The sequence below is a fragment of the Solanum stenotomum genome, chromosome 6 (assembly GCF_019186545.1).
Source record: "Solanum stenotomum isolate F172 chromosome 6, ASM1918654v1, whole genome shotgun sequence".
NCBI classification, from domain to species: Eukaryota; Viridiplantae; Streptophyta; class Magnoliopsida; order Solanales; family Solanaceae; genus Solanum; species Solanum stenotomum.
In genome coordinates this window covers 58601604-58615481 of record NC_064287.1, presented here as the reverse complement: position 1 = coordinate 58615481, position 13878 = coordinate 58601604, and the positions used below count along the sequence as shown (strand labels likewise).

The window sequence follows — 13878 nt, the reverse complement described above, 5'->3', positions numbered from 1 at the left end:
GGCAGGAGATGGAAATGATTCAAGATCAAACCGGATTTAGGGGTAGGGTTAGAATTTGGAACTGAACTGAAATTGGAAGTGAAATCAAGAGTTTGAGTTAGACAAATATATTAGGAACTAGACAGGGATTTTGTTGATGGATTTTTCTGCTTTCTGTTACGGTTTTAGCAACGGAGATGACGGTGACAGGATCGGAGAAGATGAAAATGGATGATAGGAGAAAATGGTGTGGGTTTTATGGATTGTTTCAAACTTGTTTTCTTGGTTGTAACGAAGTAAAGATGAAAGGAGAAAGATGGATGTTTTGGTTCTTGAAAATGGAGGAGGTGGATATTTTTGCTTTCTGTTACGGTTTTAGCAACGGAAAAGACGGTGACAGGATCGAAGAAGATGAAAATGGATGATCGGAGAAGATGGATTTGGGTTTTATGGATTGTTTCAAACTTTTTTTCTTGGTTGTAACGAAGTGAAGATGAAAGGAGAAAGATGGATGTTTTGGTTCTTGAAAATGGAGGAGGTAGATTTTTCTGCTTTCTGTTACGGTTTTAGCAACGGAGAAGACGGTGACAGGATCGGAGAAGATGAAAATGGATGATCGAAGAAGATGGGTTTGGGTTTTATGGATTGTTTCAAAGTTTTTTTCTTGGTTGTAACGAAGTGAGGATGAAAGGAGAAAGATGGATGTTTTGGTTCTTGAAAATGGAGAAGGTGGATTTTTCTGCTTTCTGTTACAGTTTTAGCAACGGAGAAGACAGTGACAGGATCGGAGAAGATGAAAATGGATGATAGGAGAAAATGGGTTTGGGTTTTATGGATTGTTTCAAACTTGTTTTCTTGGTTGTAACGAAGTAAAGATGAAAGGAGAAAGATGGATGTTTTGGTTCTTGAAAATGGAGGAGGTGGATTTTTTTGCTTTCTGTTACGGTTTTAGCAACGGAAAAGACGGTGACAGGATCGAAGAAGATGAAAATGGATGATCGGAGAAGATGGATTTGGGTTTTATGGATTGTTTCAAACTTTTTTTCTTGGTTGTAACGAAGTGAAGATGAAAGGAGAAAGATGGATGTTTTGGTTCTTAAAAATGGAGGAGGTAGATTTTTCTGCTTTCTGTTACGGTTTTAGCAACGGAGAAGACGGTGACAGGATTGGAGAAGATGAAAATGGATGATCGAAGAAGATGGGTTTGGGTTTTATGGATTGTTTCAAAGTTTTTTTCTTGGTTGTACCGAAGTGGAGATGAAAGAAGAAAGATGGATGTTTTGGTTCTTGAAAATGGAGGAGGTGGATTTTTCTGCTTTCTGTTACGGTTATAGCAACGAAGAAGATGGTTACAAGATCGGAGAAGATGAAAATGGATGATCGGAGAAGATGGATTTGGGTTTTATGGATTGTTTCAAACTTTTTTCTTGGTTGTAACGAAGTAAAGATGAAAGAAGAAAGATGGATGTTTTGATTTTTGAAAATGGATGAAGTGGATTTTTCTACTTTCTGTTACGGTTTTAGCAACAGAGAAGACGGTTACAGGATCAGAAAAGATGAAAATGGATGATCGGAGAAGATGGATTTGGGTTTTATGGATTGTTTCAAACTTTTTTCTTGGTTGTAACGAAGTAAAGATAAAGGAGAAAGATGGATGTTTTGATTTTTGAAAAATGGAGGAGAAAACGAAGTGAACTATGAAGAACAAAGTGACAAATATATATGCATGGCATTTAATGTATTTTTTACTTTAGTTAAATTCATCCAAATTATTTTAGTTTAGTTTTTATTACATCCTTGTAATTTTCATTTAATAAAAAATAACTTTTAAATTTATAAAATATGACCAAAAACATCCTTTTATTTATTTTTTCGTCCTTCTCAAACATTTCAATAAATTCAATTTTAGATTCCATATATTTCAAATTTCAAATTTCAGATTAGAGATTATTGAGTTTATTGACTATCTAAACTTCACTTTGTTGGTTAAATTTGATTCTCAAACTCCGTAATTCTCTCCTCTATTTCCCCTTTCTCTACCATAAAAAAAAACTCTTGAATTTGAGATGACTAAATTGTTCAACTTTGTAAACTTTAATTAACCTAAATATACATCCATCCAATCATTTAAATTAAAATTAGCTAAAATATATATGTAAATTTAATATGTGTATAGTCTATCGAAAACAACATTTCTATTTTATTATTTTGAGGTAGGCGGAACTACACTGAATATGACAACAAGAAGGCTCCATGTAGGAATTCAATTACCAATAAGAGTTTGGTCCTATATATTTTCCGAATTGAGGATGGGTTTCGGGAATTAGCTTTTTTGTTGTTGTTGTATTAATCAATACGGTCAGCTAGAAAAAGTAAACCATGAATTAAATTGTGTATTGGAAAAATTAATTGGATGGGTACATTTTAATAAATAATTACTGATTTTTGCGAAACTTTTTATTTATTACCATTTATAGCAATACATAGCAATATTATGTTAAATCTGCAATATGTATTAAAAGTGAATTATGTATACAATATATATGTATTATAATTGTTTTTACAATAATGCAAAATATAGTGTATTAGTAATGCTTGCATTAGTAATGCAAAATATATTAGTTATGCTTGCATTAGTAATGCTTGTATTAGTTATGCTTGCATTAGTTATGATGATATTTTTTTTATGCAATGTTTGGTTTGGTGTACTAAAAATATTATGCATTACATAATTCTTTTAGAAAAAATATTTATTTACAAAAATACCCTCAACAAATATAGTGGAAAGGATGTAAGAAAAGTTTTTGAGGGCAATTGTGTCTTTAATAATGTTAATGCATGCATTAGAACCCATTGCATTACTAATGCATAGAAATAGATGGTATTAGTAATACACAATAGAGTGTATTGCTAATACAAGCATTAGTTATGCGTAGGTCAGAAAAGTGTACCAAACAAGGTACTAATAATACACCAAGCTAATGCAAGCATTATATTCTCCAATACACTCTTCCAAACGACCCCTTAAGTGTATTAAAATGTGTTGTCCATCAATAAAACTTGTATTATATGTGAATAATAAATTGTTCTTTGTAATATGTATTAAACATGTATTATAAATTAATAAATGTATTGAAAGTGATCAAGTGAAAAAAAATGTTATTGCTATAAATAATGATAAATAATTACAGAAATCCCACCTTTTAATTTACTTATTACCATTATCCCCTATAAGTTTTACAAATCTCCAAAATCCCTCATTTTCACGCATCAGATTAGTGTATCTCATGCATCAGATTAATGTATCTGCGCATCAGATTAGTGTATCTTGCGCATCAGATTAGTGTATCATGTATAAAATGTAATGTTACTTAACGATTAATGTATCTCGCGCATCAGATTAATGTATCAGCGCTTATATTATTGTATCCATTTGAGGGATTTCTGTAATTATAAACTTTTATGGGATAGATTGTAATTTTACCTTAAAAGTATGTGATTTCTGTAATTTGCCCAATTTTTTTATTATAGTATATGTATGTAAGTTTCCCTTGGTATTAGTATAAAAGCCCATTTGAAGGTCCAACATATGAAAAGGCCCATATTCAACTTGGACTATATTTCCATTAAGTCCGAAGAACTCAAATCATTGAACAGCGAAAGCTTGAGAGATCGATCGAAAATGGCGCAAGTTCCAAATTTGGATAATGCTCCGATAAATCTGAAATCTATAAGGTACAATTACATATTCATAATAATGTACTTTAATGTTTATGGACAATTTTTATCTCCAATTTGATTCAATTCTCTCAAAATTGACTTTACAGAGATCAATCGCAGAAAGAGCTGATTACGATTTTGAAAAATGTGAGTTTCATTCCTATTTTCCGAAAAAATTGCAGATTTTCTGCTGTTTTTTTGTAAATTTAACTGAAAAAATGTAAACTTTAATTGAATATTTGGTTGGAGTTGCAGATTCGAGGGAAAAAGTGTTTGGTGATTGATCCTAAGCTTGGTGGTTCACTCTCTCTTATTGTACAGAGCTCACTTCTCAAGGCAATTCTATCTCTCTATCTTTATAATGAATTATTCACTTTACTGAGTTTGAGTTGAAATTTTGAGTTTTTGCACTTCCTTTTTTTTGGGTTATTGCAAATTTCTGTTGGGTTGAATATTTCCATTGTTTTTGAGTTTTTGAAAATTGAGTAATGAAATCTTTTTTATAAAGGGAACTTTTTTTTTTGTTGGAGAACACCTCAAAATCAACACATTTTGCAAACTCAGTACAATGGTATAAGTAATACTTTTTTGAAAGTTTAGTACTCTGTCTGTCTCTAGAACAATGGTTGGTTAGATTAAAGTCAAATATTAATTGTTGAAAAACAAAAGAATTCCAATAGTGTTTTAGTTTATTGAGTTAAAATTAATTAATTTAATTAATTTTTATGGTGGTGTCCGAGCCAACTTGCATGCCTCGACTAATCCACGGGTACATATTATCTCTCACTAGCACATATACCTGGTAACTTTGCCTTACCAAAGCCTAGACAAGCGGAGATATATCTCCGTGCAGGCGGCTCTGGTCTGGCCTTTCCATATCCTGCGCATAGCAGAATCGAAAGTGCACCGGCACTGCCCTTTGTGTTTTGGGTTATGATTAAGACAATGCATTGATGCTAGAGAAAGAACTGTTGTATGAATTGTAAAATTCTACACTTCACTAAGAAAAAGAGAAAAATGATTTTGCTGTGACATTGGGTGCAAAACATGTTGATTTCATGAATTAGCTTCTTTTTCACACTTCTTTCTTTTCGATGTTTTTCACACTTATAAACAGGAGCATGGGGCTGAATTGCGGCATCTTAATGCGGAACCAGTTCAAACTGATTGCACGAAAGTAGTCTATCTAGTCCGAGCCCAGCTTGACTTGATGAAGTTCATTTGTTCACACATCCATAATGATATTTCTAAAGGGATTCAAAGGGAGTATTTTGTTTATTTTGTCCCTCGTCGTGCAGTTGTATGTGAGAAGGTTAGCCTTTTTGTTAACATCAAAGATAAACTTCTTATGGATTTAGTTTGGCATGCATTTCTCATTAACAATTGTATGCAATCCTGACAGATTCTCGAGGAAGAAAAAATTCATCACTTGTTGACTATAGGCGAGTATCCCCTTTATCTGATTCCACTGGATGAGGATGTATTATCCTTTGAACTTGATGTTGCTTACAAAGTACGTCTGTTTCTCACAGTTTGATCCAAAGAAAAGATTATGTCCCTTTTTTAAAGATTAGCATATGTAAAAATAGTTTCATTTATATGACAGGAGCACCTAGTTGATGGTGACACTACCTCCCTGTGGCACATAGCAAAAGCTATCCACAAACTTGAGGTGCTTTTTATGTTTACTCGATAGAACTAACTACTATTTGAATAGAGGCTTCATTCTTTTTTTTTTAGGAAAAGTAGGCTCAGCATAAATATTTTCTAACAGCTTTGTGGTTATTGAGAATGTAGTTTTCCTTTGGACTTATTCCAAATGTGAGGGCCAAAGGGAAAGCATCAGTTCGTGTGGCTGACATTTTAAATCGGATGCAGTCGGAAGAACCAGTGAACACATCTGAGGTAACTCAAAATCTTAAATCCACTAGAATAAACCATACTTCGAAAATATATGGGCACCATACATTGTCACAAATTAATATCAATTTGCTCTTTTACAGCAGATGGGTGTGCCTGAAATAAATACTATCATACTTTTGGACAGAGAGGTAGCACGCCTTCTTTCTTTCACTCAGCCCTTCCCCTCCTCCTCTCTCAGTATATTTCATATAATGTAGTTATAAAAAACATAGGATTGTTGTATGACCTCATGGGTTATTTGGTAAAGATGAGACGTAATTCTAGGATTATGTTGAAGGTTCATGCTAGTTTATCTGAACAAATTGTTATTGCTGCCCTTTTTAGAATAGGTAGTTGCCATTCTATTGTGTAAGATATGCGTGTGTGTGTGAGAGAGAGTGTATTGGCAGAAAAACAAAGGTGAGAGAATATGCTGGAATGATGAAGTTCATCTTATCATAATCTTTCAATTTGATCTTTAATTGCCTCATATTCAAACAGTTAATAGTTCCGCAGGTCTAATCTTGCTACTTGGTATAGTTTTATTCCTTGTAGCTTTTCCATATGATCAATTAAGCCCTCTACTGCTTTGGTTTTATTTGTATTTCTTCATTCTTCATGGTTGTGGAAATACTATAGTTACTTGGTTTGGTTAGTGTGTCTTGAGTTGTGTGGAGCAATATTCTTGTTGTCTTTATATCCATTTGTCACTGTTGTTTAAAGACTTTCCTGGTATTGTGCAGGTGGATATGATCACTCCAATGTGTTCACAGTTAACATATGAAGGGCTGTTGGATGAGGTAAAACTGATATTCTTAGAATTGCTATGGATCTGTATTGTTAGAATAATGTCTAGGCAGCTGTTCATGGTTGTGTAATGTGTCTGCAGCTTCTAGAGCAATAAACAGACTATATATCCTGTAAATATTTTTAAAGCTGTCTCTAATAGGCTTCATGCAGTTTCTTGGTATCAATAATGGTGCTGTGGAACTAGATTCATCTATTATGGGTGTCCAGCAAGAAGGCAAGAAAATAAAGGTTCCCCTTAATTCAAGGTAAACTAGTTTAATTGTTATTTGGCCTCACAGGTTACAAGAGCGTTACTTTACCTTTTTCATCCTAAAGAAAAAAGAACATTATGCCTTTTGAGGATAATGATGAAATATTAATGATGTAAATTGGGGGTGTATAAAATTTACAACATCAACAACATACCCAGTTAATCCCACAAGTGGGGTGCATAAAATTTAGAGAAAAATAAATTCTTGTGTGATTTCTAGTGATATACTTCATGTTTCTTTTATGTGTGACATGATAATTCCCTCAATTATTATGCATGCAGTTTCTTCTGTTATAAGGTATCCTCTCATATACACTGCAGGTCTTTGTATGTCCATCAATATAATCAGATGTGACCACTGGGGAAATCTACTACTGTCTTTTCTCTTTTTAAAACAAAGAGAGTGTTCTTATTTTAACCTTCTCTCAGCGTCTTAAATATTTTATTTCTCTGTTCTGAACTATTAATTCTTCACCTTTGTAGTGACAAATTGTTCAAAGAGATACGGGATCAGAACTTTGAAGTTGTTGTCCAGGTTGATTTATTTTCTCTCCATTTTTTTAACAACAAAGTCTAGGCAACTTCAGCATACATATCAATCTATCATGTCCTATCATAAGATTCTGTTGCTCATCTTCTTTCCTTAGTCTTCTGTTTCTTTAATTGTCATTTGCAGTGCGATTGCAGGTTCTACGTCAAAAAGCAACTTCCATGAAGCAAGATTACACAGAAATGCAGACCACGGTTAGTCAATAATCGTAGATGTGCATGCCTTAGCTTTGCTAGTTCAATAATTGACTTCTGTGTTACGTTTTATATTATATGCAGAACCAAACAGTTTCCGAATTGAAGGATTTTGTCAAAAAGCTTAACTCATTGCCAGAAATGACAGTAAGAGTTATTTCTAATGTTTGATTCTACAACGATCATAATGGTATTAACAATGTTATAACATTATTGGTTTTCTGTTCCAGAGACACATAAATCTTGGTCAACATTTAACTACGTTTACATCCAAACCTTCATTCCTTGCCCGACTTGATATGGAGCAAACTCTTGTCGAGGCTGAAAGCTATGATATGTGAGTAAAATGAAACTTTTCATTCTAATGATTGATGACTTTGGTAGTTTTAGACCATCTCCACCTTTCAGCTCTCTCTTAAATATTCAACGGTACTCAGAAGTCTCTGTTGCACCAAGTGCTTGGCTTCAAATGTTGGAGAACTGTAAATGCAAGTCCAGTTTTTGTTGGCAAGAAAACCCTTTGCATGCATGATATGATGCCATGTAGTAGTTTATTGTGTGTTTGTGAGAAAGGGTGTGCTCCATTACTCCTTTCTCCTTTTTTTTCTTTTTATTATGTGGTAAAGAAACATGATTATTATTCAATCAGTAGGCAAACAAGAATATACAGCTGCAGATCACTCTTGGCCAGTCCACATCAAATCAACCTAGAGAGAAAATGATAATTCTTCTCAACAAATGCTACTCTCAGTACAGAAAATAACCACGTAGAGAAAAATGCCTGCAATACCATCAACTCATGTCTTGCACTTAAATCAACAGCTTTCTTGCCATTTGCAGAATTCATGAGAAACAATATTGTTACTATTAAATTCCTTGAAATTTTAATTTTATCATCTCCTTGCTTTTCAAGTAATGGTTGTCCATTGGAGGAAAGGATGATCAGAAAAAAGTGATATATATGGGCTGGAAGTGCAAGAGAGGGGAGGGGGTCTAAGGGTAGGAAGGGGTCTGGCTTTACCCTTTTCCTTTTCTTCTGAGGTGAATGTTTTCATGTTCTATTTGCTTACTCTTTCCTCACTGGGTAAATGCAGATGCTTTGAGTACATTGAGGAGATGATCCATAAGCAGGAACCACTTATTAATGTTCTACGTCTTCTCATCTTGTTCTCAATAACAAATTCAGGGTTGCCCAAGAAGAATTTTGACTACTTGAGGCAAGTATAGCTGTTTTATTTATCTTGACATGGCTTCCATGCTTTGAGTATCACCACTACATATTGAACTTCTGCACTTTTTGTTAGACGAGAACTGCTTCACAGCTATGGTTTTGAGCATATAGCAACCTTGAATAATTTGGAGAAGTCTGGATTACTTAAAAAACAGGTTCATTCATGGGATTTCATCAAAGATTTTGCTATATTAAATCAGTGAAATTTGTCTGCACTATTCTCTCTACTAACTTTCTTCACAATTGCAGGAGACTAAAAGCAACTGGATAACAATTAAACGTGCTCTGCGGCTTGTAGTAGAGGATACTGATACTGCTAAGTATGATATTATTTTGAGCTTGATAAAAGATGTTCTCTCTTTCCTCTCTTGAAACTTGAAGAATATGGCCATGGATTTAAAAAGGGTTCTTGCACAGCTGTCATTATGATCATTGCCTCACCATTGCAATCATTTTTAACATTTACTTTGATCTCTGATAAATGCAGTCCCAACGATATCTCCTATGTCTTCTCTGGGTATGCACCTCTCAGTATTCGCCTGGTTCAACATGCAATTCGATCTGGGTGGTGAGTCCTTTTTGTAAGAGATTCTGTGTTATGTTACCCGTCTTAATATACCTAATTCGAATAAATTGTGGTTTTCTATGAATCTGGCTAGTTTAATGATTTTGACAAGATTCCTTGTGATTCACCGGAAGAAGATACTTCTATTTTATATAACCCTAGAGTTGGCCTCCATTTCATTGAAAAGTAGTCATGAATTAAGCCTTTGCAAGAAAAGTATAGTTATTCCTCTTTTCGCAGTTAGAAATTTTACCACTGTTCCATTAATTGATTTCCTTCCTCCACGGACCACTACATGGGTGTCTACTCCTCAATCTCAGCAAATGTCATTTGGAACGGAGTGACATATTTCTTTATTACAGTCCACTATTTATGACATCTGTAAAACTTTATATGCAGGCGACCTATTGAAGAAATATTGAAGTTGCTGCCGGGTCCACACTCAGATATTAAGAGGGTAAACTTTTAGCTTTCTGTTTATGTTTTGTTCTTCACATGGATTTTTCCATTTTTGTTTATCATCTTATGATGGCATACAACTCTTAATCTGTTATTTTTGCTTGTATCTCTGCAGGGTGGATTTTCCAGTAGTCCGTCACTGGACTCATTAAACGGGTCTTTGCATAACTCAGACAAGTAAGTACCAAAAGAACATCCACTAACTGGCCTTGTAACAATTCTTGGCCTATATAACAGTCGAAAGAAAGTAAATGTAGTTTTTAGATGCATGCCATCATTACTTAAATCAGAAAAGCTACTAAATGGAGAAAAGTCTGTTTGGTTGTGAACTTGAGGTGATATTGATAAGACGATTATTTGAATGATTTGTCTAATTGGATGAGATTGAAGCGAGGTAACTGATGGTGGACTTGGGTAGTGTGATCAGACCCAACAAAGAAATTAAGTTAGAGGGACACCCAGTGGCCAGCGATGGCTGCTCTATATCATTATGCTGTAGAAACTACTAGTTCTCCCTAACCCTTGTGTCTCCCTTACGCTGTTATTGTTTTATTGTACCTTATTATTCTATTCTGTCTTTGCTCTTCGCATTTGAAAAGTTGCTGGACCTTATATTTGTCATGATGTTAATTTATGCAAGCATAAAGCTTAAAATTTCTTTTATCATCTCTCGGAAGTTCAAAAATTTTCTAATACCATTGATGATATCCCAGAGTTGTTGATGGAAGGCGTTCTTTGGTTCTTGTCGTTTTCATTGGTGGAGTGACATCTGCAGAGATCTCTGCTCTTCGCTTCCTGAGCGCCCAGGTCAGTCTACTAAACCTTAATCGTGTAAATTTCCCAGCTCTCGTTGGAAACACGCTATGGAAAAGGAAACCAAAAGAAAACTTACACTGTTATACTGTTACAGGAAGGGATGGCATATGACATAATTGTAGCAACTACAAAAATTGTCAATGGAAGCACATTGACAGAAACATTTGTGGAGAAATTGGGATGATTTGCTAAAGACATGTTTGGTCGATTGTCACTGGGAATCTCAGCTGCTTGCGCGATAGGAACCCATAGTTTTCAGTGCTGCATTTTTATATACATGTGAGAAGATCGAGTAGACTTATCGTTCCTAAGATATTCCTCTCGTGGCCATTTGTCAACATCATTTCTGCACGGATTTGTAACGAACACAACTATGTTATCTTTATTAAGGTTTTGGCTAAGAACGCCCTGTGTGCTTCAAGTTGTAGCAAGATTGAAGTGTGATCAGTTTGTTATCTAAATTATGTTTGGTTCTTTTGAGCAATTTAAGGGAACATGCAGTCTATATTTTGTTAGTTTTTTTCTTTTTTTCGTATCCCACACAGACCCATTGGGACCTGACTAAATATGGATTCGTATTGGGAAATCCAACATTAGAAGGCAAAGTGCTCTAACAGAGGCGATTTTGTAACCATGGGACTTGAATCTGAGATTGTGTTGGGTTTGTATGTGAAGAGAAACTAGTGGTATACAACCACAAATCCAATATTCCTTTTACGTAACCAATTCTCATTTACATCACGATTTTAGCTTCACTCATTCCTTTTTATTGAACATAATGATGCAAATCGAACTAATTGTATACTCGTATATAGTATACAAAATTACACAAATCAATCCAAAAAATGCTACTAGTAACTACACACACTTCACACATAACATCATTAATATATCACCCCTCTAATCTAAGATGGTGAACCCCTCAGCAACAATTTTTCTTAAACCTTCAAATGGGGATTTTTATGTCTGAATCATTTTGCAGCTGACATCTGCAACAAGATGACGAATATGAGGCGCGTACCACTTCACTCTCTCGACATGTTCTACTGTTACGTCCCAGTTGTGACCTGATAACAGCAAAAACGTTCGATTAGCTATATCTGATTTTCCCATCCAAGTTACTAGCCATGGTTGAGCAGCAAGAATGTAAGGTAGTCATGTTGTTATAAGGTTTGGGAAACTATACCTTCGGATCTAGCAATTTCTTGGATTGACTGGGAAACATAGTTTGTCCAGACATTTTCTTCAGAATCTTTGACATTGCCATGGATGTGCAATATACCACCCTCGTCTCTGCGATTCACATATTACATTAGTGATTAAATCGAAAAGAGACTAGCTGTTCGAGGAAGCTAATGCAAATAAAAGTAATGTGTGTTACGACAGAATGCTGAAACGACCTCTCTACTATCTTAACGAGGTAGGGGTAAGGTCTGTGTACATCTTACCCTCCCAAAACCCCACTTGTGAGATTACACTCGTATGTTGTTGCTATGACAGAATATCTCAGGTATTACATTCAACAAACAATTTCTCAAAATTCCCTAGTTTTGTTCAATTATTACAATGAAAAAAATTTAAGAACTAAACAAGAAATAGAGGATTTCACATGAATTTCACTTGCAAATGGGTTTTTTCTCATTTGTCGATAGCAAAACGAGAGACGAGAATAGCTACATAAAAGAGAGACACCACACTGTATTTCCGCTCCCAAAGGTCTTAATCTTCTCTATGAATCGATTTATTAGCATATTGATATAATTTTCAAGATAAACATACCTCAATGCTCTGACAGCGGTAATCCAACTACCCTCGCTTGTAGGAATGAGACCGAGACACACTCTATCAGCTACACCCTGCAAGTGAACAAATATTCAGTTCAGAAGTATTAACGCAACATAATAATAAGCCATTCAAAGGATGGAACACAAGAATCAAACTAAACGAGCGAAATCAACTGTCAAGACAAGCTAGTTGATTAGTCATGATGAGACACGAATGAATAAAATATATTTAAAGATAAGAAAGTAGAAGGAATTGGCAATAATCGAAGTTGCATACTTTTGGCGCTGTAATTCGATTATCTCCTTCGAGTAAGACACAGCGGTCAGCAACAAGATTAGCTTCAAGATTATGACGAAGTGCCTCAACTGCATGGGGATTCCATTCACAAGCATACACAAGCTTGGCTTTGGCCCTAAGAAAGTACATAACACACACTGTAAATCTCTGATATGCTACTAAGAAAAGCACAAAGGTAAGATTAGCTACTCAAGAATTTTAGGCATTAAGACCAAGCAATGAATTGCTTCAAGAAGATAACATATTAACTTCCTTGTGCAAAAGCAAAATCTCCTTGAGATGTGAAAAGTGAAGTTTTAAGAAGTTACAAAATTAACACCAATCAAGTATCAAACTCTTTTGGTCCTCGAGGTTTATACGAAAGGCAGCGATTGAAATGGTTTTTACTTTTTACACAAAGGGGGTGAAAAAGGAGATAGAAGCAAAAATGGAAAAAATTAAAATTGATAATGCATCATTCACAAAATAACAGCACGGTGATTCTAAAACAAAAGGTATCACCTCACTAGGAAGGGCAGCACAAAATATCCAATGCCAGCAAATAAATCTACTATAACTTCGTCTTTGCAGTCAAAGTGGCCCATCCGAAGCTTCTCAGAGAGATTACCCCATGAAAACATGCACTTAGTAGCATCAAAAGAATAAAGAATTCCATTTTCTCGGTGGTTGACCCAACCATTATCTCCAACAAGAATCTCTAAAGTACTGTCCCGTGTACCAGTTGGTGCAACTCGCCCCTAAAATGATTGTAACACACTATTAACACATAGGCAACAAAATCAATCAAGTAAAAGTGCAATGAAAATTTTTAGAACTTAGGAGAAGCAAGTAGACCTTCTGTTGGTGCCTCACTTCAAGAATCTGGGATGGGGGTGGGGGTGGGGGTGGGGCTATTCACTGTGCTATAGAAGTTCTGGAAGAAGACTAGATATATTTAACATGCTACTCCCTCAAGTTCAATATCAGAAAAAAAAAATTAAGTTTGTTGAAATCATAAATTGACGAGATTTCTCATATTACCCAATAATAAGAGAAAAGCAATATCACACGTTTATACCAACTTGTCATCGTTGTTGAATTGTGAAATCAACTCATCTAAAAGCTAAACTATTAGAGATAACACTTTTATTTACTTAATTTTGTCTTCAACACATCTCCCTACGTGCGGAGTTAATTCTTTTTCATGAACCAATCAAACAGATTTGATGATGAATTGGGGTGAAACTTGAATAAAGGACTTTTGCATGCTACAGTACCTTGTGCAACTAAGTCATCAAAGAAACCTTACATCCTCCAGTTATCTTCCCCCCCCCCCCCCCC

The 13878-nt window shown here is 34.9% G+C and overlaps 2 protein-coding genes across 2 annotated transcripts in view; one reads left to right on the top strand and one right to left on the bottom strand.

The window, feature by feature from the left end:
- Positions 1–3589: 3589 nt before the first annotated feature.
- Positions 3590–10981, top strand: LOC125866711 (vacuolar protein-sorting-associated protein 33 homolog). Its single transcript, XM_049547035.1, has 22 exons — positions 3590–3714; positions 3807–3846; positions 3955–4035; positions 4817–5011; positions 5102–5212; positions 5306–5371; positions 5497–5604; positions 5706–5750; positions 6345–6401; positions 6562–6656; positions 7145–7196; positions 7349–7405; positions 7490–7552; positions 7636–7742; positions 8500–8622; positions 8710–8791; positions 8886–8956; positions 9124–9204; positions 9601–9658; positions 9776–9837; positions 10374–10467; positions 10571–10981. The coding sequence occupies exons 1-22, from the start codon at positions 3662–3664 to the stop codon at positions 10658–10660; spliced, it is 1791 nt and encodes a 596-aa protein (XP_049402992.1). The 5' UTR covers positions 3590–3661; the 3' UTR covers positions 10661–10981.
- A 147-nt stretch (positions 10982–11128) lies between these two features.
- The window catches only part of LOC125866710 (tRNA wybutosine-synthesizing protein 2/3/4), a 6948-nt gene continuing 4198 nt past the window's right edge, over positions 11129–13878 (bottom strand). The window contains exons 5-9 of the mRNA XM_049547034.1: positions 13060–13295; positions 12538–12673; positions 12256–12332; positions 11663–11769; positions 11129–11543 (exon numbers count right to left, since the gene is read on the bottom strand). Coding sequence (XP_049402991.1) covers positions 11437–11543; positions 11663–11769; positions 12256–12332; positions 12538–12673; positions 13060–13295 — 663 coding nt within the window. The 3' untranslated portion in view covers positions 11129–11436. The remainder of the gene's footprint in view (positions 11544–11662; positions 11770–12255; positions 12333–12537; positions 12674–13059; positions 13296–13878) is intronic.